The sequence below is a fragment of the Stegostoma tigrinum genome, chromosome 1 (genome assembly GCF_030684315.1).
Source record: "Stegostoma tigrinum isolate sSteTig4 chromosome 1, sSteTig4.hap1, whole genome shotgun sequence".
Classification (NCBI taxonomy): domain Eukaryota; kingdom Metazoa; phylum Chordata; class Chondrichthyes; order Orectolobiformes; family Stegostomatidae; genus Stegostoma; species Stegostoma tigrinum.
In genome coordinates, this window is record NC_081354.1 from 155,422,168 (window position 1) to 155,446,407 (window position 24,240).

General features: G+C 41.5%; 1 protein-coding gene across 2 annotated transcripts in view; it reads right to left on the bottom strand.

Annotated features, from left to right (window-relative positions):
* Positions 1 to 16,890: 16,890 nt before the first annotated feature.
* The window catches only part of rab27b (RAB27B, member RAS oncogene family), a 131,956-nt gene continuing 124,606 nt past the window's right edge, over positions 16,891 to 24,240 (bottom strand). For both annotated transcript variants that reach the window (XM_059649631.1, XM_059649633.1), the window contains exons 5-6: positions 20,122 to 20,245; positions 16,891 to 17,792 (exon numbers count right to left, since the gene is read on the bottom strand). In XM_059649631.1, the coding sequence (XP_059505614.1) occupies positions 17,603 to 17,792; positions 20,122 to 20,245 (314 nt within the window). In that variant the 3' untranslated portion in view covers positions 16,891 to 17,602. The remainder of the gene's footprint in view (positions 17,793 to 20,121; positions 20,246 to 24,240) is intronic.

The following is a 24,240-nucleotide window of genomic DNA, read 5'->3' on the forward strand; positions in this document are numbered from 1 at the left end:
CATGATGTTATAAACATCTATGGAGGTCCCCTTCAGCCTCCAACGCTTTGGGAATTATAGCCCCAACCTATTCAGCCTCTTCATTTAGCTCAAACCCCCCAATTCCAGCATCATCCTTCTAAATCTTCTCAGAATCTTTTCAAGTTTTACAATATATTTCCTATAGCAGGGAGACCAGAATTCAATGCCATATTCCTAAATTAGTCTAACCAATGTCCTGTACAGCCACAACATGGCCTGATGTACCCGTGTGTGGCAGCCCGTGAAATGTCACATTTGTTATGTCCATGAAGCTCTGGAAACCACTGCTGGTTGCATCCTCTGCCCCTGCTCCTGAAGTTGGATGAATATTCGGATGTATATGTATATAAAATATATATATTATACATACATTATCCATATATATATCAGAGCCATGGTGAATCTGCAAAGTTAACTCTGCAAAGAAAGTATGCCATGATATGAACACTCTGTGATTTTCCCCCATACAGCTGCTAAGTGATGAGATTTGGAGGGAACATGGTGAGCTAAAGGAATTTTGCTAGAATAGATCATCTGTGTGACTAAATATTTAAATGCTGAGAAATAGAGTCAAATGTAAATGTTGTATCACAGATAATAAGAGCTGCAGATGCTGGAGAATCAGAGATAACAAGGTGTCGAGCTGGGTGAACACAGCAGGCCAGGCAGCATCTTAGGAGCTGATGAAGGGTCTAGACCTGAAACGTCAGCTTTTTGCTCCTAAGATGCTGCTTGGCCTATTGTGTTCATCCAGCTCCACACCTTGATATCTCAAATGTAAATGTCCCTGAAAAAGGTACAGGGGTGATGACGCAGGTTTAATCCTCACTCATGCCTTCCAGCATAAATAATCCCCAGTAGCGTCAGCGATGTGTAGGCTAGATGGATTCATCGTGAGAACTGCGAGATTGCAGGGATAGTGTTGGGGGTTGGGGTGGGATATCCTTCAAAGGGATGGTGTAGACTCGATGGCCAAATGGCATGTTCCCATACTGTAGAGATTCTATGATTCTTTGAATGTGTCCCATTAATCTAAATAATACTGTGGTGGACCCAGCACTGAGCATGTTGCTTGGTAGATATATGACTCAACATTCGGTCCAGATTTATGAAGGCCTCACACTATTAAAAGTCCATGACTTAAAGCCAGCCTGAATGTCTTAAAGGGGAAGTGCCCTCTGGCCACACTAAGTGCTGGAAATGGCTGGGCAAAGGTTTCCAGCTAGAAGCAGTACAATATGGTACATTAGCCTGAGATTGTGCTCCAAGCTTCTCACATGCTGCACTAGATTTCCCTCACTTGAGTAGAGCATCATAAAGACTCCATGAATGCAATAACACTACTGAAAACACAAGCAGTATAATTCTAAAGATATTTATACTGTGCAGAAAGGCACCTTAATTATCTCACCCAAGTGGAGAAGATAAGTCAATTCATTGTCAGATGTTGTACCCTTAAACCTGAACCAATAGTGTCACACCCTGTTCAATTCGTCACCACCCTTTCTCTCACCCAGTTTGAAGTGATCAATCAAGTACCACATACAGACCTAGCTTCACTTTGCTTTCACACACTCTGCAGTGCCACATGTCCCATAACAACAGCTCACAGCTTACACACACTGCCATCCCTTCAACCATAAAAGACATACCACAGAGGCTCATTGCACCACTCTCACAGACACACTTTCTTCTCTCTCCCTAAGTTACTGCACAAGCAGAACAAACAAACAGAATCAGGAGCAGACCATTCGGCCCTTTGGGACTGTCCACCGTTCAATAAGATCATGATTGAGATCAAGAGGGTATGAGCTTGACTCGATTGTCTAGGCCACCCCTAATTGCCTTTGGGGCATCAGCATGAGTGGCCTGAATCTAGGCAAGGGGTGGGTGGTGGAGGGCAGATGGGGGTGGGGGGGTGGATGCTGGTGCGTGGTAGGATAGAAAGGGTGCCAGCTCATTGGAAAGCATGGTAACAAACAAGCTCAATTGTAGAGAGGACAGATGGAGCTGTGATGGGGCGCTGAATGGATTATGACAGCTCGGCATGCACAAAGCATGCTTGATGGAATATGTAGTCTCACCAACTGATCACTGTGAAGCACAGTGGAATTTAATGTATATGCAGAGCACAATCCCCTCTACTGTTGAAGTTATGATGAGTCCATGAATGAGCACACATGAACAGAGATGTGACGAGATGGATTTTGGCTGAGGTCTCAGCTTCCACTGCAGTGCAGGCAACATTTTGATATTAGGCATTTACAAGCATAGGTTTGTGCATGACACCAAAATTGGTGGCATAAGTGACAGTGAAGAAGGTTAACTAAGATTACAAAGGGATCTTGATCAGTTGGACCAATGGGCTGAAGGGTGGCAGATGGAGTTTAATTTGGATAAATGCAACGTATTGCATTTTGGTAAAATCAAACAAGGGCAGGGTATATACAGTTAATGGTAGGGCCCTGGGTAGTGTTGTCAAACAGAGAGACCGAGAGGTTCAAGTACATAGTTCTTTGAAAGTTGCATCACAGGTAGGCAGGGTGTTTAAGAAGGCTTTTAGCATCGATGTGAGTTTGCTTGCTGAGCTGGAAGGTTAGTTTTCAGACGTTTCGTCACCATTCTAGGTAAAATCATCAGTGAGCCTCTGACGAAGCGCTTGTGTTATGTCCCGCTTTCTATTTAGAAATAGAAATCTAAATAGAAAGTGGGACATAACACTAGCGTTTCGTCGGAGGCTCACTAGTGATGTTACCTAGAATGGTGACGAAACGTCTGAAAACTAACCTTCCAGCTCAGCGAGCAAACTCACATCCAGAACCTCAACCTGAGCTACAAATCTTCTCAAAACTCGCTAGGCTTTTAGCATGTTTGCTTTCATTGCTCAGAGCAGTGAGTACAGGATTTGGGATGTCGTGTTGAGGTTATACAGGATGTTAGTGAGCTCACTTTTGAAAAGGAGTACTGTGTATAGTTCTGGTCACCCTGCTTTAGGAAGGCTGTTATTATGTTGGAGAAAACAGGAAATTCATTCCAAAATGTAAACAGAAAATGCTGCAAGCAGTCAAGATAACAAAGTGTGGAGCTGGATGAACACAGCACGCCAAGCAGCATCTTAGGAGCACAAAAGCTGACGTTTCGGGCCTAGACCCTTCATCAGAAGAGGGGAATGGGGACAGGGTTCTGAAATAAATAGGGAGAGGGGGGAGGCGGAGTGAAAATGGATAGAGGAGAAGATAGATGGAGAAGAGACTATAGGTGGGGAGGTAGGGAGGGGATAGGTCAGTCCAGGGAGGATGGACAGGTCAAGGGGGGGCGGGATGAGGTTAGTACGTAGGAAATGGAGGTGCGGCTTGAGGTGGGAGGAGGGGATAGGTGCGAAGAAGAACAGGTTAGGGAAGCAGGGACGAGCTGGGCTGGTTTTGTGATGCAGTGGGGAGAGAGGAGATTTTGAAGCTTGCGAAATCTACATTGATACTATTGGGCTGCAGGGTTCCCAAGTGGAATATGAGTTGCTGTTCCTGCAACCTTCGGGTGGCATCATTATGGCACTGTAGGAGGCCCAGGATGGACATGTCGTCTAAGGAATGGGAGGGCGAGTTAAAATGGTGTAAGCAGTCAGCAGCTCTTTAAAAATGTATCAGAGATAATGGGAACTGCAGATGCTGGAGAATCCAAGGTAATAAAGTGTAAAGCTGGATGAACACAGCAGGCCAAGCAGCATCTCAGGAGCACAAAAGCTGATGTTTCGGGCCTAGAAGGCCCAAAACGTCAGCTTTTGTGCTCCTGAGATGCTGCTTGGCCTGCTGTGTTCATCCAGCTTCACGCTCTTCAAAAATGGGTCATTTTGTAATGAATTCAAAAGCAAAATAAAACCAGTGGAAAACCAGAAGTTTCTCGGCCCGGAAATGTTGAGGAGGTTAGATGAGTTGAAATTTTCAGATCTGAGATTGTTTACCAATATCAAACAAAATTATATGATTTTTATTTAAAAGAGTCGAATGGTAGGATTCTCTCATTTGAAAGGAGTAAAACTGAATAATTATAGGAACAAAGGAATTGCTATAAAATTAATTTTTCACAGGATGTAGGGTGGTTGGCATGGGCAATATTTATTTTCCAACCCTAAATGCCTTTGAGATGGTAATGGTAATCGGTCTCTTGAACCCCTGCAGTCCCTGTGGTGAAAGTGTACCAACGCTGCTGTAGATCTTATGTATAAGATTGGAAAGGTTACTGCTATCGATCTAAGTGCTTCCCTTTGTCTAACCACAATGTTTGCAGTCAGCGGTTTTTTTTAATGAAAAAGAAATGTCAAAATAAGAATTCAATACCACTCTTTATTAAATGAAACTTTAATTTGAAAACATGCATAATTAAAAGCACAAAATTACACTTTTCTCATGGCATTCCTCATAAATTGTAAACGCCAAACAATTAGGACAAATTATTCTTTGTAAAATGAGACAAAAACATCTTGTGCAAACATTATTCATTACATTCTATCCACGACTTGAAGTAGGTATTTGAGAGAGACTGAACAAGTTCACTAAACACAAGTTATTGAATTTTTGAAGATGCTTCAATGTGATTTTTATTCCATGTCAATTGACAATAGACTGGACAATGTTGACAAGCATTATTGGACCTGGAGTTTCGTGCAGCTCAAGGTCTTGACTATTTAACACAGGCAGAGCTGCAGACTACAATGTTTCACATGGTGTAAAGGTAGCTACATTTAATTACAATTCTTAAGCAAAATGAAGGAAGCTTTTCCAAGACTCGAGTTTCTCTGTGATGAGAGCCCTGTGAAGAAAATTATCCTTCTCCCAAAATTAGAATCCAAATATAAGAGTTAAGATAAGGAATAGATCATTCATTTGGACCTTCCAGCCTGCTCTGCCATTCAGTAACATCATGCTTGATCTACTTTTAACTCCACATTTTGCCTACTCCCATTAACTTTTCACCCCTTTGCTTATCATGAATCAAAAATATCCAAAGATATTGCCTCCACTTCCTTTAAGGAAGAGAATTCCAAAGATTCAATGAGTCACCCCCCAGTTTAAAAAAAAATGACCTAAATTCTTCCCTTAAAGGAATAATTCTTTCCAGATCCACACTAACAGTTTTTCTCAGAACCTTGAATGTTTCTATTAAACCACCACTAACCAAGAACATAGGAACAGGAATAAGCCATTCAGCCCATCTAACCTGCTTGCACCAGGTAAAGCAACCGTGGCTAATTGAACAATGCCTTTTAATAACCCCATAATCCCCATAGTCCAAAACACCACCGGCAATCAGCAATTTATCAACTCCGTCTTAAACACACTCATAGGCTGACCCTGCACAGGCCTCTCTGTGGTAGAGAATTCCAAAGGTTCACAACAATCTCAGTAAACAAAAATTCTCGTCATCTCAGTTGGATACCTCATATGGTTAGCTTGTGCTGTCTGGTTCTAGGTTTCCCAAACATGGGGAGACATCCTACCTGCACCTACTGTCTATCATTTAAAATATTTTGCAAGTTTCAATGAGATCATCTTTGAAACCCTAGAGGAAACATTTTACGCAACTTCTCTTCATAGAACAGTCCTTTTAAATTCAAACGGGTACGAGCCTAAACGTACAGTTTTTCCTCATAACACAATCTGTCCATTCCAGGTATTAATCTAGCAAAGCTTCTTTGAACTGCCTTAATGAATTTACATTCTTACTTAAATCGGGAGACCAATGTTGTGCAGTGCGTTCCAAATGGTCTCACTAATGACATGTATAATTGAAGCATGACCTCTATACTTTTGCATTCAATTACTTTCTTAATAAATGATAACATTTTAATAGCTTTCCTAATTACTAGCTGTACCTGCATACTAATCCTTTGTAATTCTTGTACTGGGACACACAGATCCCTCAGCATTTCAGAGTTCTGTAATCTCTCAACAGTGAGATAATAAGCTACCCTTTCATTCTTCTCCCCAAAATGGGCAACTTTTCATTTTCCTACATCATATGCTACTTGCCAGATCTCTGTCCAGTCATTTAACATGTCTATATCTTTCTAAATTCTCTTCATTATTGTTCAGAACTTGCCTTCCAACCATCTTTGTGTCAATAGCAAATTTAGCAATCATACCTTCTGTGCCTTCATCCAAGCCATTGATATAAATTGTAATGAGTTCAAGACCTAATACTGATTGCTGTGGCACATCAATTGTTACGTCTTGCCAACCAGAAAATGTTCCATTTATGCCTACTGTTTCCTGTTAGCCAGCTAATCTCCTATCCAAGCTACCATCTTAACCCGTACACCATTAATTTTTATTTTCCATAATAACAATGCTTTCTGAAGATTTAATGTGGTACATCCACTGCATCCCATTGATTCACAGCATAAGTTCCTAAATGTGGATAAATATTCATGTTGATATAATTATAGTGTCTGAAATCCCTTGCCCTCGCACTTGAAGGCATTTCCCCAGAAGGTGACCTTTAGGCATTAAATTTTTTTTGAGTTATATTCCGCTGGCTGACCGATATCAATTTTAAAAATCATTAGGTGGAATTTAATGCCGTCTTTAGTGGTGGGTTTAGTGGTGATAAGGCATTTGATCAGGCAAGAGAATGACATGTGGGGACCCGGTTGCTTACTGCCTCTGCCTTTTATAAGGCTAGTGCAAGAAGCCTTGTGGGTAAGCTTACTGCCCCATCATGAACTGACGCTCTGAACTGGGCATAAATTAGGGCACTCATCCTGCTGTCACTGGTATTCACCCAGCAGTCATTAGGGAATTCACCAAGCTGGAATCACAGACAGCAAGGACTTTCAGTATTGGGAAGTGTGGGGCAGAGTTCTTCATTCAAACTCTGTCAGTCACTGATCAAGGAACCTGCTGTTGTGAAAAGGAAATCCATTGAGGCTCTCACTCTGTCCTTGCTGAAAGCCCTCCCCTGTCCATTGTAGCCAGTGATTAGAGGTGTTTGAGCAATGAATGGCTCTGATAGTGGGGTATATGTAAGAGTTGCTGTGGAATGAAGATTGACGCTCACTCGGTCGGTAGGACATGGATGCCTTAGCATCCGGCCTAAGTGCTCCTTATCTCCTTCTGCAAAAACCAGGTTTCCCTCCTCATACGGGGTGAGGAACTAATCCTAGTGTCAGGCATCCTTCCATCTGTACAGGCTCATCCTGCCCTGGTATGGGTTGTCTTCTCCTGTACGAGAGAAAGGGAGATGGAAGTGAGTGATATGGATGTTCGTCTTGATACAGGTGGGTCAACTGTAGTAAGCTGCTCCAAAGAAGTGAAGAGACAGCTCAAAGGCCATGCAGCTTTAGTCCGGTGGGAAATGGGAGATTGTGACGAGACCAAGTGAGGGAGGATTTTGAAGGCAATTGTTAGAGAGGCAGCGCACGAGCCTTGGGAAAGCTGTGTGCAATAACAGGGAGATGTGAGTATGAGAGGGCAGAGAGTGCGGCACTTACTCTGATACAACAGAGATAATCATTGACATTTTTGTGGCACTACTGGCTGTTCCTCTGGATGATGCACTGACCCAATTGGAGATCCTGAGCCTATATGCTTAGGGTCTAGTGTTGCAGCCTACTCTGTGGTTCATACAGAAAAAGGACTCCCTTCCTTCGCACCTTCCCTTCAACCAGGACCTTCAGTCCCCTGTTGGAGAACATTCCTCTTCTCTGACATCACCTGGAAAAGTCTTTGACTGAATAAAGTGCACAGCAGCCTTAGAAAGATGGTATAGCCCCATGGAATGCTGGCTTTTGGGTGGATATCCACTGAGCAGTGAATTATTCAGTAAACAGCATGTGGTAAGATAGGGCCTGAATCAGATATGCAGACCCTGATGGGCGGGATAGGTAGTAAATAAGGAAATTTGGTATGATACAGCGGATACGCAGTGGAAATCCCTCCAAAATGCAACTCAATCTTTGCCAAATTATCTAAGATTCAGCCCTCCATTTTTCTCCACGTTCTCTCCTTCTCTTTCAAGGGGCATTGGCTTATTCTGAGAATTGACATCCCTTTGGTGCCTCATCCAAGGCACATCTGTCCTGTGTGAGTCTACGGCAAAAGGCGTCAACAGAGTGAGGAGGTGAGCATTAAAAATTTAGCTCATTCCCATTCTCACTCAACAACATGCACTTACAATCACATTCCTACAGGAGTCACTAGATAGTCACTGAAAGCAGAAGCCAATACTGAACTGCCAGGCTGTGCATTTACCAACTCGAGAAAGCTCGGCAATTAAAATTTTACTGAAATCCCAGGAATGTAAGTTGCATTTTAAAAAATCAATTTTGCTGAAAGGATTGACAATAGCTGTGTAGCCATACAATCAGTCTATTGTGCTGCTCTGCTTCACTGAGGACAATCGAAATTTGTCATAACTTTCCAGTTTCACAATACAGCCATCAATACTTAAAACATAGAACATAGAATATAGAACACAGAAAATAGAACATAGAACAGTACAGCACAGTACAGGCCCTTCAGCCCATGATGTTGTGGTGAGCTTTTACCCTAATCCTAAGGTCTATCTAACCTCCACCGCTATCTTATTCTATCATCCATATGCTCAAACTTTGATTGAGCTTTGCAGTACACACGTATCATTTGCATGTGATGTCAATAAAAAATTCAAACATCTTCATCTTGTTTTCCTGTCTTCCCAAAGTGTGAACATTTGCCAAATAATCATTTTATCAGCGTGTATTTAAGGGTAGCTACCTGATTTTGACTCACAGCTAGGATCATCCATGAGACAGCAACAATACTTCAGTACCACTTTCAAGCCAAGCCTTCCTCAAATGAGCCCTTTTGAACGATCCAATATTAATTTAATGACACTGGATCTGAACTGTGTGAAAAGTAACTTGGTAATTGTCGAACCAGAGATATTGTTATGAAAAAAGGATAAACTTAATTTTGAACTTTTTGAAAGATGCGTAAGTATTAGCATTGGGTTCTATATCTGAAAAAGTTTTTGGGAGTGGCAATCAAGCCCTTGTTTCCTCAGCATACAATGATTAGAATAAACACTTTGAATAATAAATGTTTTGCATCTGAAGGCAACAGGTGAATTAAAGAAAACATGGTTAGCGACAGAACGAGAATGTCTTGTATAAGAGCTTTTCGGACAAGTATATCAGAGAGTAAGTTCTACAACAGGTATAAAAGAATGAGATTGTTTCTGAGTATAAATGTGATTTGACAGTTGTAGAAGGGAATGGGCAAAATAATTAAAGTACACCAAAGCCTGAATTTATATACTGATAGGGAAGCTCTTCAGCTTAGTGAAAATGGCATCAAATGCATGAATCCGTAAGTTCCACTCTCCAAACCATCCCCTACCATTCCCACAGGTGGTAGGGTTGGGGGGAACATTGAGGTCAGGTTGTAAATTTGTGATCTGCAGGGAAGCAATGGCACATGTTAAAGCACAGCTACCTTAAATCACATTTAATTTTTGCTAATGGACTCCCAAAACATGACTTGCACACTCCAGACCTGGTAGGTTAAATTCCAAGCTTAGCGGACTTCTTTTGGATATAACCCTGATTCAGCTTTGGGAGAGTTCAGGTGCCCTTTTGAAAAGGTGAAGTGCCCTTTGGGATTGTCATAGTTAGAAGGCGAAGGTATAGAGTCAATAAACTCATTGTAATCGTCAATCTCACTGATGTTGTTAAGTGAGCTGTCAATAGAGGGTCTTGAGAGCAGTGAAGCTGGCAAGACATTTTTTTCTTTTATTCATTCATAGGATGAGGGCATTTCTGGGTAGGCCAGCATTTATTGCCAATCCTTAAATGCCAAGAGGGCAGTTAAGAGTCAACCGCATTGCTGTGGGTCTGGAGGCCAGACCAGGTAAGGATGGCACTTTCCTTCCCTAAAGGACATTAGTGAACCAGATGGATTTTTCCAATTTTTCAATAATTGATAATGGTTTCATGGTCATCATTAGATTCTTAATTCCAGATATTTATTGAATTCAAATTCCGCCCTTAGGTCCCCCTTCCTTTAGATATTTGAAAAGAAAAACTGCAGGGTTAAAAATATCAGCACTTGCTATTTCACGCTGTCTGCTAAACTAAGCTTGATAATCATCATTACAGGATTAGTGCTGTCTTACTGATTTCACACTGTCCTGAAGCGCTTGTTCCCTGTTTGATTCACAGCTCCCCTAGTAGATATAAAGCCTTTCAGGTAGGGCCATGTGTACAAATGCTTGTTATAATAAAGGGTGAAATGAATTAAATTGTAGTAATAGACATTTTAAGAACTTAATTTAATTTCAGTATGATTTTAAGGTCTGTGACATTGAATGAATAGATGTGAGAGCATGAGGGAAAAGGCACATATGGGTTGGCATGGGTTGGCACAAGCAAATGAGTGACTTTCAGCTGCTCTCTCCACCTCTGGATGTCAGTGTCACAAGCAAACATTGAGTACCTTTGACAGAGAGAAAGCAGAGTAAATGTTTCAGGTGCAGTGACCCTTCTTCAGAACAGAATCAGAATGTTTTGTATCAGAACATGTTCATAGCTGAATTATTCATTACCATCACTGGTCAGCTGTGTTACTAACAAATATGTACAGCTCAGTTGAACAATACAAATGCTATCATCATTTCAGAAATTTTTAGAAGTTAACTAAAAGAGCTTTTTGGAGGAATGGCAACGAATGAGCCAGCCATATATCAGTGAGTTGGTAAAGCTCATGGTGAGAATACAACAGAAGATGAGAAATTAACAATGTCACAATACTACGTCCAGAGTAGAAGCTGGTGAATATGTAATTGAAGCAAAAGCCTCAGAAGTAGCAAAAAAAAATTCCAGGCCAGTAGGTGGTGCAATACTAACACTGGAAGAGTTAGTAATTTTGTGCCTGTTGATGGGATCGCGAGCCATTTCAACTCCCCCTCCCTTTCCACTGACGATATGTCCATCCTGGGCCTCCTGCAGTGCCACAAGGATGCTATCCGAAGGTTGCAGGAACAGCATCTCACATTTCGCTTGGGAACCCTGCAGCCCAGGGGTATCCATGTGGACTTCACAAACTTCAAAATCTCCCCTCCCCCTACCGCATCCCAAAACCAGCCCAGCTTGTCCCTGCCTCCCTAACCTGTCCTTCATCCCACCTATCCCCTTCTCCCACCCAAAGTCCCACCCCCATCTCCTACCTTCTAACCTCATCCTGCACCCCATTTGACCTGTCCGTCCTCCCTGGACTGACCTATCCCCTCCCTACCTCCCCACCTACACTCACCTCTACAGGCTCCATCTCCGCCTCTTTGACCTGTCTCCTCTCTACCTATCTTCTCCTCTATCCAGCTTCTGTCCACCTCCCCACTCTCCCCATTTATTTCAGAACCCCCTTCCCCCCCGTTTCTGAAGAAGGGTCTAGGCCCCATACGTCAGCTTTCCTGCTCCTCTGATGCTACTTGGTCTGCTGTGTTCATGCAGCTCTACACCGTGTTATCTCTTGTGCCTGTTAACCTTTTGTTATAGGCAATCCAGTGGTTTGGATATAGCGCTATCTTATGCTTTTAATTGGAAACATGTAGTTTTAGAAAAGATCAATATTTAAAATGCTCTCTTACAACACAATTAAGTTTTGGCTTTCATGGTTAGTCAAGGTCAATATGTAAAATCCTCCCATGACATTACTTATCCAACACTTTGCCAACCTGTTGGGCTGCTCAATGCACCACAACTCATCGCTCACACAACAATCCCTGGCATGTGAGCTCACTTTTAGAAACCCCATCTAATTCTTACACCTCTATCAATGCTGCCTGCCTAACACCAACCTGTCCCTTCCAACACATACCTACTGTTAGCCAAGGCATGTACATTGTCCTCAAACAGTGCAACACGACTGTGTTATTACTTACCATCACCACCTTGTAGGTCATTGCTTGTTGTTTGCAAGGTGAAACATAATTTAGTGGCCCAGAGCTGTATGGTACAAATTGGAGATTTTAGCAGAGTAATAGCTGATGGGCCTGTGTGACACTACTCCTTCATTGTCACCGGATGTACGCTAGGTTTCATGATGGGATGCCCTTCACAAAAGTTTGCACTATGTAGACTGCTCCAAGTGGCTGGTGGTGGAATATGCCCCAACAAAACTGTCCTTAGACTGTGCTAAGATGAAAGTCATGCTCAGTATGAATACTGGTAAAAGGGCCTTTCAACGTTACATCAGCAACATCAGTGTTTTGGGCAGTGATACATCTCTGAGTTAGTACAGTACGTGTACAAGAATAACTTAGTCAACACAAATGTGTAAGCATCATTAAATGTGAAGCCATATGCCTAAATGAAAATAAAAAATCAATAGGATAAATAACTTTCTTAAGATACTTTAGCAGTAATCAGTAAAGCAAAACCCTTAAATGCCATTGTCTTTCCATAGTGAGAGGATATCAGTAGTTTGCACGTATCATAAAATATAAGCTAACCAATATTCAGGTACCAGTTAGTCATTCAAGACATAATTCATAACAATTTCGTATAGATGGCACTTATCGAACTAATCTCTGTAGCATAGTGCTAGAATAACACAAGGTTAAATTATAATGTAAATTCAACAATCAAGCTTTATTAGCTTGTACTAGTGCATCGAAGGAGACTTGGAGGACAGAATATTGAAATCCATCTCTGACCCAAGACCTTTGAATTCAGATTCCCATTGGGAATACTGAATTTAGCTTCAGATGTAAACTCAAAACAAGTGAAATTCTTTCAAGAACATTTATCGATTTGCTTAATATTCTTGCATTGCATCCACCAAATATTCCAATCATTTTCATTCAAATTAAAATGTTGCAAGTATCAGCAAATTCAATGTTAGCAAGGGAGCCACAACTGACTAATAGTCTGCTGAATTACAAATGGTGATTCATAAGGGCTTTTAAAAAGGAACTCAAGCAGTAATACAAACAGTTGCAGGAATTGATTAAACAGTTAAGTTATATTTGTCCTTCTGAATATTAGATTTAATATTCAATACAAAAATATTTTTGGAAATAAAACAGAGTTGGAAGAATGATAAAACCTGGAATATGTGCAAAAATACTGACTGGACCATGATGTGGACATTACCCATTTGATTATTTATTCACTTTTCGCATTGTTACTCTAAATAATTCCCGCAAGTTAGTTCCCAAACTCACAAAGATCAAAAGGAAGATAGAAAGAAAATTGGCATCAACGTTTAGAGTTAACTTAAGAGCTTCTGTCTCAAAAGACTGGAGTCATACAGCACAGAAACGGTCCCTTCAGCCCAACTCATCTCTGCCAAGATAGCAGGAACTGTGGATGCCGGAGAATCTGAAATAACAAGGCGTGGAGCTGGATGAACACAGCTGGCCAAGCAGCATCAGAGGAGCTGGGGAGCTGACGTTTCAGGCCTAGACCCTCTCTGATGAAGGGTCTAGGCCCGAAACGTCAGCTTTCCTGCTCCTCTGATGCTGCTTGGCCTGCTGCGTTCATCCAGCTCTGCATCTTGTTATCTCATCTCTGCCGATTAGGCTTCCTAAACTGAACTAGTCCTATTTAACTGCAATTGGCCAACATCCCTCTAAACCTTTCCTCCTCATGTCTTTTATATGTTGTAAATGTATCAGCCTCTACCACTTCCTCTGTCTGGCAGCTCATTCTTTACATGCACCACCCTCTGAGTGAAAACGTTACCCCTCAGGTCCCCTTTAAATCTTTTCCCTCTCACTTTAAACCTATGCCTTCTAGTTTTGGGCTCCCCTACCCTGGAGAAAAGACCTTGGCTATTCACCTTATCCATACCCCTCATGATATTATAAACCTATGTAAGGTCACAACTCAGCGACAACAAGAATTGCAGATGCTGGAGTCAGAGATAACAGTGTGGAGCAGGAGGTACACGGCAGGCCAGGCAGCATCAGAGGAGCAGGAAAGCTGACGTTTCGGGCCAGGGTGTTCACCCCTCAACCTGCGACGCTCCTGGGGGGAAAAAAATTTCTGAGCCTCTCCTTATTACTAACTGGGGACAGAACTGAAAACATACTTGCTTTTCAGATCATTTTCTTGTCATCTGTCTTCCAGTCTATAGATGTGATTCATTCCCCTCTCCTGGCTATTCATTGAACAATGCACAGAAGTACATAGCTGTCTTAGATGTTGTCAAAATTATGCAAGGAATGCTGCTAACAAGGAAAACCTAACATATCCAGTTTGTCCTGCTTGACAGGGAAATAATGTGTTTCGGAAAATCTCAGTGAGCCATCTGTGTTTTCAGGTTGCAGCAGCCAGGGGAATGATGAAGAACTCTCCCTCCACAACCCCCTAGCCCTGGAACCAGGGCTCACTCTTTCCTAGAGATCAGTGCTGTGAAATCAATGAGGGTGAGCTCTCCTCATGGTAGAAGGAAGAGGTCTACTCTCTGACCAAGCAGACATGGACCCAGGTGACTGGGGAAGTAGGAGTGTGGCCCCTCCAATGTGGGGGCAGAGTACTGAGGATCCAGTACTTCAGCAAGGAATGACAGATGAGTGGCACAGCACTTTGCTCTCACTGTAGGCACTCACCCCCCCCCCCCCCCCCCCCCCCCACCACCGCCCCATCCCCATCAGGCAATACTCACAATTTAATTCAGCCCATTTCCCTCTCGGACCCATGCCTCTCAGTAATCTTTCGCAATCAGTGTATTTCAGCACAGTTGTTGGACAGTTCATTTGAGATGCAAATTGTTGCTAGCAGCTCGGGTTCGATTCTCAACACAGCTGAGGTGGCCACAAATAGAAACTGAAAGAACTGCGGATTCTGTAAATCAGATACAAAAACAGAAGCTGCTGGAAAAGCTCAGCAGGACTGGTAGCATCTGTGAAATCAGAGTTAACATTTCAGGTCTGCTGAGCCATCTGGTTCTGAAGAAGGGTCACTGGACCCAAAACATTAACTCTGATTTCTCCTCACAGATGCTGCCAGACCTGCTGAGCTTTTCCAGCAACTTCTGTTTTTATTGCCACAAATAGAAATTGCTGGAAGAGCTCAGCAAGTCTGGCAACATCTGTGAGATTGCCACATCCTTTTCAATCTCTCCGCTCACCTGAGTTGTGGTGAGAATCAACTGCCTCTAGTTGTGTCTTTTGTTGTTGAGAGAGCAGCCCTATAGTCAGGTAAGATTATGATGATTTTATCTTTATTTCTGCACACACGCCATTATGAACACACACCACTCTGCCTTCTCTGTTTTCAGAGAATGCACAACTCAGCGAGAAACCGAGTTGTAGGGATGAGGGGTCAGGTGGGCTGGGGTAAGTGGAGAGCATAGTGTCCAGTAACTGACACCTTGCCAGCCATTGATAATGACAGCTTGTCCACTGGGTAGGGAGGTCTTGCTCCATGAAGATGCCAGCGTCAGCAATGACTTGCTGTGAATGTTGAATGATCTGAGATACCAATGCTCCCAAGTGTCTGACAAAGATCCAATACCTCTAGGTCCTGCATTGATGGGGTTTTGCCTCCTTTCAGCTGCATCTAGGTGTCCTTCCTGACTGTCTTGTGGAGGGCAGTGTGGCTAAAGAGAAGGTAGCTGCTGTTGGTCCTGTTGTTGCGGATACCATGGCTATTTGTGGTCTCTGCACACGCCCCTCAGCAGAAGGTCTAATGGCATAAGTGTCTCCCGTTGTGTTGAATGTTAACAGCAATGTGGCAGGTGAAGTGCCTTTCAAGAATTTAGCAATCACCCGATGAGCAATGATAGCACTCTCTGAGAGAGGCAGGGTTTTTGAACAACTGCCTCTCACCCGGCTCCTGAATGTAACCAATCAAAGCATTCCTGCCTGAGGAAGTCTTTCCCATTGAGCTTTTGTCTCTCCAAATTGTCGAGTTGGAGTCACAGCTCAGAATGAGAGAATCCACGTGCAAAACTGCTCTTAACTGCCTCCTTCATTTATTCAATTAGCTTCCCACTTTAGTCACAGATTTCTCCAATGCAGCCAGAAGCCTCCCATGGGAAAGCTTAGAGGGACTGGGATTGCAGCAGTATTTAATTTCAATGTCATTTTCTGCAATATAAATGGGAAAGCAATGGCCTAGTGGTAGTATCACCGGACTATTAATCTAGGGACACAGGTAATGTTCTGGAGACCTTGGTTCGAATCCCTCCATGGTAGATGGTGAAAATTGAAATCAACACATATCTGGAATAAGAGTCTAATGGAACCCATGAAACCATCGTCCATTGCAGGGGGCCCATCTTGTCACTAATGCCCTTTAGGGAAGGCAACTGCCATCCTTCAACAGCAATATGGTTGACTCTTAATTGCCCTCTAAGCAATTAGGGATGGGCAATAAATGCCAACCCAGCCAGCGAATACCCTCATCCCATGAATGAATAGAAGACACCACCACATCTCCTCAATAATTTGGCCCTGATCTCCAGCGCGGCTGACTTCAGAAAATTCCTCTCATTGTTTCCCACACGTTCTACTAAATTTGGGTGTTCATATATGGTTTGCCTTCAGAACACACCAAGTGCATATTACTTGTACAAACATGGCTGCTTTTGACTCTTGATACGTTGTAAATACTCTACACAGACAAGCAGCCAGCACATTATTTTGAGGGTGCAAGACCTATTGCAGGTGAAATTCAGTACTAATGATATTCGATTTATAAAAGTTAGGGTTCTTATGGTGCAGTGGACGTGTCCCCATCTTGGGGCAAAGAGACATAGGTTCAAGTCTACCTTCTCCAGAGTGGATGATTAGAACTGGAAACATTTAAAAAATATATAGATCAACAGCAGTTTTTATGCCTTGTTCCTTTGACACAACATCTCATAAATGCAGCAAATTAACACTACATTGAAAGGAAAGACTTAGAAATGTTTTATATTGTTGCAATAATAAACTTGTTCTCATTACATTGACACTAAGGTGGAAGGCTATGAACCAGGCTGCAATCAACTTTATCAACTTCAACTTTGGGGAATGAATGAACATTGAAGTATTTTGTCAACAGAAGTTTGGGGAAGGACAAAAATAAGCTAAGATCATACTTCAAAGGTACTACACCAAAAGAGGTACGGATCTCTTCAAAGGGAGTCCCAAAATTTAATTAAAATTGCCAATGTTCTTTCATGGACATTTTCTCAAAATTTCATTTAGATTTAAACATTGGTTACTTCATGGGTCAGTTAGTTGCTGCTTTTTACAGTATGATGGCCTTATTTTGAATGGATGAGTTATCTTTCTATAAGAGAAAACATTTCTTAAAAAATTCATGTAGCCAGTAGGCAGCATCAACAGGTTATCAGAAGTAGCATAAGTGCTGTTAATTTGGCTGGGCAATTATACACTTTATTGAGGTATATATCCGTAAGTCAAATTTTCTAACTGCAATTTATCAACTTCAAGACGGCACCACCCAACAGTCCCATCTACAATAATAAGTTACTACTGAAGATGGCTGGGAGAAAATTAAAAGAAAACAATACAATGATATAGGAAAATAAACTTTCTGGAGAAAACATTTGCACATGCAAAAAATTCTTTCTAGCTTTGATGAAGTTGTTTTCTAGCAGGCACACTTTTTCCCATTTGGATCAGTAGGTTCAAGTTTTTGGGCAGATCCTCCATTGACTGAATCAGGTATTTGGCTCTTATCGACACACTGATCCATGCGTTTCATTATTAAGTCCAGCAATGCGATTATAGCTTGATCAATGCCAGCTCCAGTGGCAGCACTCGTTTCAAAGTAGGGAATTCTACGGAAGGAAAGAACATGAAATATTGTTTCTACAGTGTGAAAGGAAGCAAAATACGTACCAGTGTGAACATTTCATTTCCCACCTGCTGTATTTAAGATCTAAGGTTCGAATGGGAAACCATATTGTGATGGTTCACATGATTAAAAATCACATGCAAGCAAATCTTCTGCTAAGAGACTCAGTTGCTTAGCATCATAAATGGTACTGTACGTGTATTGTCCCCCAGTAAACAACACATGCATAGCTGCACTAAATATGTAATGTGCAGTCAATAAAAATGGATCCCACAGAACAATGAAGTTTTAGAGGGAATACTGCAACCAGTTCAGGCTCTGTCAGTCTCAGCTACCTCCCGCATGTCATATGCACTTAACTACAGACTTGCCGAACTTGGCAGCTTTGGAACCAATTTCACTTGTTTTATGATGCAATAGCAGAACATCAATTGGTCCCTGCTGTGGATATCCTTGTTGCAGCATCACAGTGTGCAGACGCCAAAGATACTTGGGTAATAGAGACAGGAGACTCCCCAGTCATCTTCACTCACTGCCCGAGAATTGCGAGAAAGTAACGTTCACCTTCAAGACAGTTGGCCACCCTAGTTTAGATAGTCTCTGCCACTGATTCTGTGCTCTGCCTTATGTAGAACGTTATGTTCCCAAGAAACAAGTCTCGCCACTAATCCAGCTACTTCATTCAGCAATGCCATGCAATTGTCTGCAGAAGGCGTTTGTTTTTTGTAGAAAATTAAAGCTTATACGTGATGGTGTGAAAGGAAGCAAAGTACATACCAATGTGAACATTTCATTTCCCACCTGCTGTATTTTGGATGAGGAAAAGGTTGGCTGGCTAACAGGAAGTAGAATGCAGGCTCAAATGGGTAATTTCCGGGTTGGCAAGGCACAAGGAGTGGTGTGCCACAAAGATCGGTGCTGGGACGTCAAATGCTTACAATTCATATTCACACTTACATAAGTTACTTAGATGAAGGGATGGAAGGTATTGTAGCTATATTCGCTAATGACATAAAGACAGGTGGGAAAGTAAGTTGTGAAAATGAGATAGAAGGCTACAAAAGTATAGATAATAGATTAAGTGAGTGAACAAAAATGTGCCAAATGGAGTATAATGTAGTATAATGCTGGCAGGACGAATAAAAATGAAACCTATTACTTAAACGGTAAGGGATTGCAGAGCTCTGTGATGCAGAGGTATCCAGGGGGGACTCATGTGTGAATCATAAAAGATTAGTTTACAGGTACAGCAAGTAATTATAAAAGATAATGGAATGTATTATTTATCACAAATTGAACTAAATACAAAAGAAGAAGACCATGGTACTCCTGAGACCACATCTGGAGTACAAAGTACATTGGTCGTCATCCTATTTAGGTAAAATTGTAAATGCGTTGTAAGCAGAGCCAGTTTATTAAACTAAGACCTAGAATGAGAGGATTACCATAAAGGGTAAAGTTATAAAGGCTGCGCTTGTATCCACAGGAGTTAAATAAAAAAAGTAAGAGATGGCTTGAATTAAACATGAGATCCTGAGGGGTCTTAATAGTGTGGATGCAGAGAGGAATTTTCTTCTCATAGGAAAATCAAGAACTAGGGGATCACTTTTTAAAAATCAGGGGTAACCCACTTAAAATAGAGATAAGGGATTTTTTGTTTTCCTTTCATAATGTCCTGAGTCTTTGGAATAGTCTTCCTGGAAAGATACTGCAAGTAGAATCCTTGAATATTTTTATGGCCGAGGTAGGTAGGTTCTTATTAAGCAAGGGAGTGAAAAGATGGCAGTGATAGGTGAGAATGTCGATTTAAGGTCAAAGTCAGATCAGCCATGGCCTTATTGAATAGCCTCCTCCGCTTCCTAAATAGTATGTTCACATGTGTCCCTTCCACCCAATGGCTACCTCCCAAAAACAAGTGGGAGAAGAACAAGCACGACTGAATGTTTTTCTGGGAGTGGAAGTAGCATGGGCCTTCTTTTTGAATCAGTTCCAAACTCACATTACTGTACCAAATGCCAAAATCACGTCCAATCAAGTCAGCGCCTGTCTCAACTTCCCAATTTTCAAAAACTAGTTTGAAGGTCAGTTGCAGAACAGAGGTATTGACAACTCAGATGGATAATCCAGTAGTAATTGGAAATGAATACACTAGTTGGACTGGAGTTCCACTTTGTACCATACGAAGTGAGTCTGACTAGTATGTCTCATTCACCAGGTTTTTCCTGCTGTGAGCATATTTCTTCATGAATGGACACAAATGCAATTTTATCTTTTTGTAGGAGATAATAAAAGTTATGTGAGCAAGCATTCACCCGTATTTTTCTGCTAGTTCTTTGGCTTGATACTCCTGCACCTCTCTCTGATCGGACAAATCCGCCTTATTTCCAATTAAAACCACGTCAGGATTTTCACAATACGCATTTGCTTGAAGTTGGCCTGAATGAAGACAAGAACCAAGAACATTTAGTAACCTAAGCAGGCTGATGGTGACAGCAAAGAGCCCACATTACTACAAGGCAGGAATTTCAAATGGATGAAGAAACCTAATCAACATATCAAACCTGGGCATGCAGAAACCAAGTGTCAGTTGGTGAAGGGACTTTATCCAAGGGGATTGAACTAACTTCGTAGAATGAAGGAAAACTGCATCAAATTGTCAGCAGTAAAACAGCCTTCATTATTTATGTCTGAATGAACCAAATGAATCAGATATATCCTCCATCCCCTGCAAAAACAATACCGCAGAAAGGCCCTCATCCATGTTCACAAAACTGATTTTCAGATACCCTAAATTTTAACTTGGCTGGATGCAATATCCATCATGCAGAGTATGATATCGCAGAGTAGGTATTAATGTATTAATACATTAATAGAAATGTATTAATGATAACTTTATAAGAGAGAAATAGCCAGGACCTGTCTATCATTATTGTTAACAATGATAAAGACCCTACAGCACCCTTGCGATTGTCTTAGGTACAACACTGACTGAATGACACATAATATAGAACACTGTGAGATGTCAGAGTTGGTGAAAGTGGAATTATCAAAAGAATGCAACTGCAGGTTAAACTGTAGCTTTTAAAGGATTTTCCAAATTTATGTCCAGTTGGAGCAGAGACATCGGCATTATGTTTAGAGGGAGATGATGGTATACTCGTAATGTTCTGGACTAGTATTCTGGAGATATTCTAGGGACCTCAGTTCAAATCCCACATACATCAACTGGTGGAATTTGAATTCAATAAACATCTGAAATTAAACTTTTGTAATTACCATGAAGCCAGTGTTGATTACTGTTTAAAGACCCATCTGTCAATACAGTGTGGAGCTGGAGGAATACAACAGGTCAGGCAGTGTCAGAGGAGCAGAACAGGACTGATGAAGTAAAATTGTAACTGCTTTGGGACGTGTCAATAAAAGAAAGTCTCAGGCTGCTTCAGTTCAAGAAGGCAGACCACCCTCATTTTTTCAAGTATAGGGAAGGATGAGTAATAAATATCTCTAAGCCAGCCAAGCCCACGCTCCATGAATAAACTGAAAAAAGTCCAATGTGTCCGTAGTATTTATATTGAGTGTGTAAGAAAGACTTCTACAACAGAATGAAAAGGCATCATTAAAAATAAAGCTGCTAAGCTGCTCTTACAGTGCATCCTTGTTCAAATTCTGTCACAATTTGTTTTACAATATTGAATCAAGCCAGCTTAGTAAGTGATATAAACAGCATGTATTAGACACTGACATTTCTGGTGCTACTGTTTCATTATTTGTAAACAGTGTTTGAATAAGATTTAATGGTCTGATGTTACATCCAAAACAATTGTACAAACATTTGTTCTGCATTTGTCATGTGTGTGTGCAATTGTTCAAATATGTGCTGTTCAATATTTTGCCTCACTACATGGTGCAACCTACATTTCCCTCCTGGTGATTGCTACGGAACTGTTCTGTATGTTCTCAGATTTAGTTTAGACCACATAGTCACTGTAGTACAATGAAGAGAATTTCCAATACTTAATCTTGCACAATTTTCATCAGAAAAACAAATTGATGAACATTCCATCACGTTCAGACAGTCGCACAATTATTGAACTGCACCATTACATTACTCAGTGATTGAAGTTACTTTGGTGAAATAATACGTTATTCTGTTCAAAAAAGAAATTTCCAACACTTTTTCGGAGAATAGTAATGCCAAACTGCTTATTACATGTGAATGACACAATCATGTTCTGTGAGAGATTACAAGTTATAGCAGTCAGAAAAAACACACCTAGAGAGACATTTCTTTTCTTAGGAATCCAGGTTTGACTATAGACTAGATTGAACAACCTGAAATTTGTTTCTAAAATATCACCAACAGATTTGGCATCCCAGCCCTGAAATTAAAGGGAGAAACTTTCACAGCCTGCTTGAGGTGGTGACAGGTGGGGGATAAATTTTTATTTTCACTTAAGAAAAGCACATAAGGCTGGTTCCTTATGTCTTCCTGCATCTGACCACTCTTTCCACTGTGTGCCCAGATGGCAAGCTGCCTGCTACTGGGAAACCAATTAAACCTATTCGAGCACCAATTAATTGGTATTTTCTTCGGGTAATGGAAGCTTTTGGGAGTTGCATGGGACATAGGAGAAGAGAGCACAGTGGAGATCTGGAGAACACTAAAGCAGTTTTAATCCCTTTATTTAGATATTGTTTCATTAGAGGCAATTCAAAGAAGGCTGATGAAAATGATCCCTGATATGGAGGGATTGTCTTATGACCAAAGGCTAAACTCTATTTACTGGAGTTTAGAGGAATGAGGAATTGAAACATATAGGATTCTGAAGGGGTTTGACATGGTAAATGCTGACAGAATGTTTCCCCTCATGAGACAGTCTAGGACCATAGGCATTGTCTCAGAATAAAGAGGCACCAACTCAGAACTGAGACAAGGAAGAATTTCTTCTCTCAGAGGGTTGTGAGTCTTCAGACCTCATTGCCACAGAGGGCTGTGGGGGCAGATTCCTTGTGTGTATTTAAGGCTGAAATAGATAAATCCTTGAACAACAGGGGAATGAAAAGTTATGGAGAAAATGCATAGGGCATGGGGAATGTTGAATCAACCATGATGATATTGAATGGCAGAGCAGGCTTGAGCAGCCAAATTGCCTACTCCAGTTCCTATTTCTCATGGTCTTATGGTCTTAGGTCAGAGCACCATGAATTGACTATGCTCTTTTAATATCTTTTATAAACTAGACAAACTCACACAAAATAACAACACAGACAGCGCAGAAGCATGGATAAAAAAACTTATCTGACCGACCATTAACAGACACTGAAAAAGCCATCTTAGTAAGAGGATTAAATTACAACTTCCAGGATGCGGACAAGAAAGATTTCTTAGCAGCGTTAGAAACAACACTGAAAGACAACAAACTCACAGAAGAAACCCAGCAAACCATCAGACAGACAGTCGCACCAACATTAAGCAGGAAAAAGGAAGAAAACACACTCAATACACAAGAAAGGAAAGCCCTAAAAGGACTCAAAAAAGATAAAAACATCGTTATCCTACCTGCAGACAAAGGATGCTTGACAGTCATCTTAAACCGAACAGACTACATTGAGAAAGCGAACGCACTGCTTGCAGATACCGACACTTACCAACAGGTGGCGATAGACCCGACCCCACAACTAGAGAACCGAATCACAGCCTTACTCAAAAAACTTCAAAAATCTGGAGAATCAAACAAGAGAGACTTCCAAAAAATGAAACCAGATGGATCCAACACACCATGCTTCTACGGACTACCAAAAATTCACAAACCAGAAGCCCCCCTCATTCCCATGGTGTCGCTACCTGGAACACCAATCTACAGATGAGCCAAGGAACTACACCAAAGACTAAAACACCTAGTAGAAGACTCCCACCACTCCATTCGCTCCACCCAAGAATTCCTGAACACCAAAGACACCAAGATAGAAGAGGATGAAATATTGGTCTCCTTTGACATAACAGCCCTGTTCACATCCATCAACATCAACCTGGCCAAAGAATCACTGACGACACTATTAGAAGAACCGAAGACACATACACCAGACACCACCAACCTCATCAGAAGGACAACATCATCAAGCTAGTGGACCTATGCCTCACCACCCACTTCACTTTCAATAACAAAACCTACAGACAAACCAACGGTACACCCATGGGATCTCCGATATCAGGGTTCTTAGCAGAGGCAGTAATGCAGAGACTCGAACAAACAGCTCTGCCAATCATCCAACCCAAACTTTGGGTCCGCTATGTGGATGACACCTTTGTCATCACTAAACAAAACAAATTAGAGGAGACATTCAAGACCATCAATAATACCCTTTACTGGCATAACATTCACAAAAGAGGAGGAAAACAACAACAAACTGCCATTCCTAGATGTCACAGT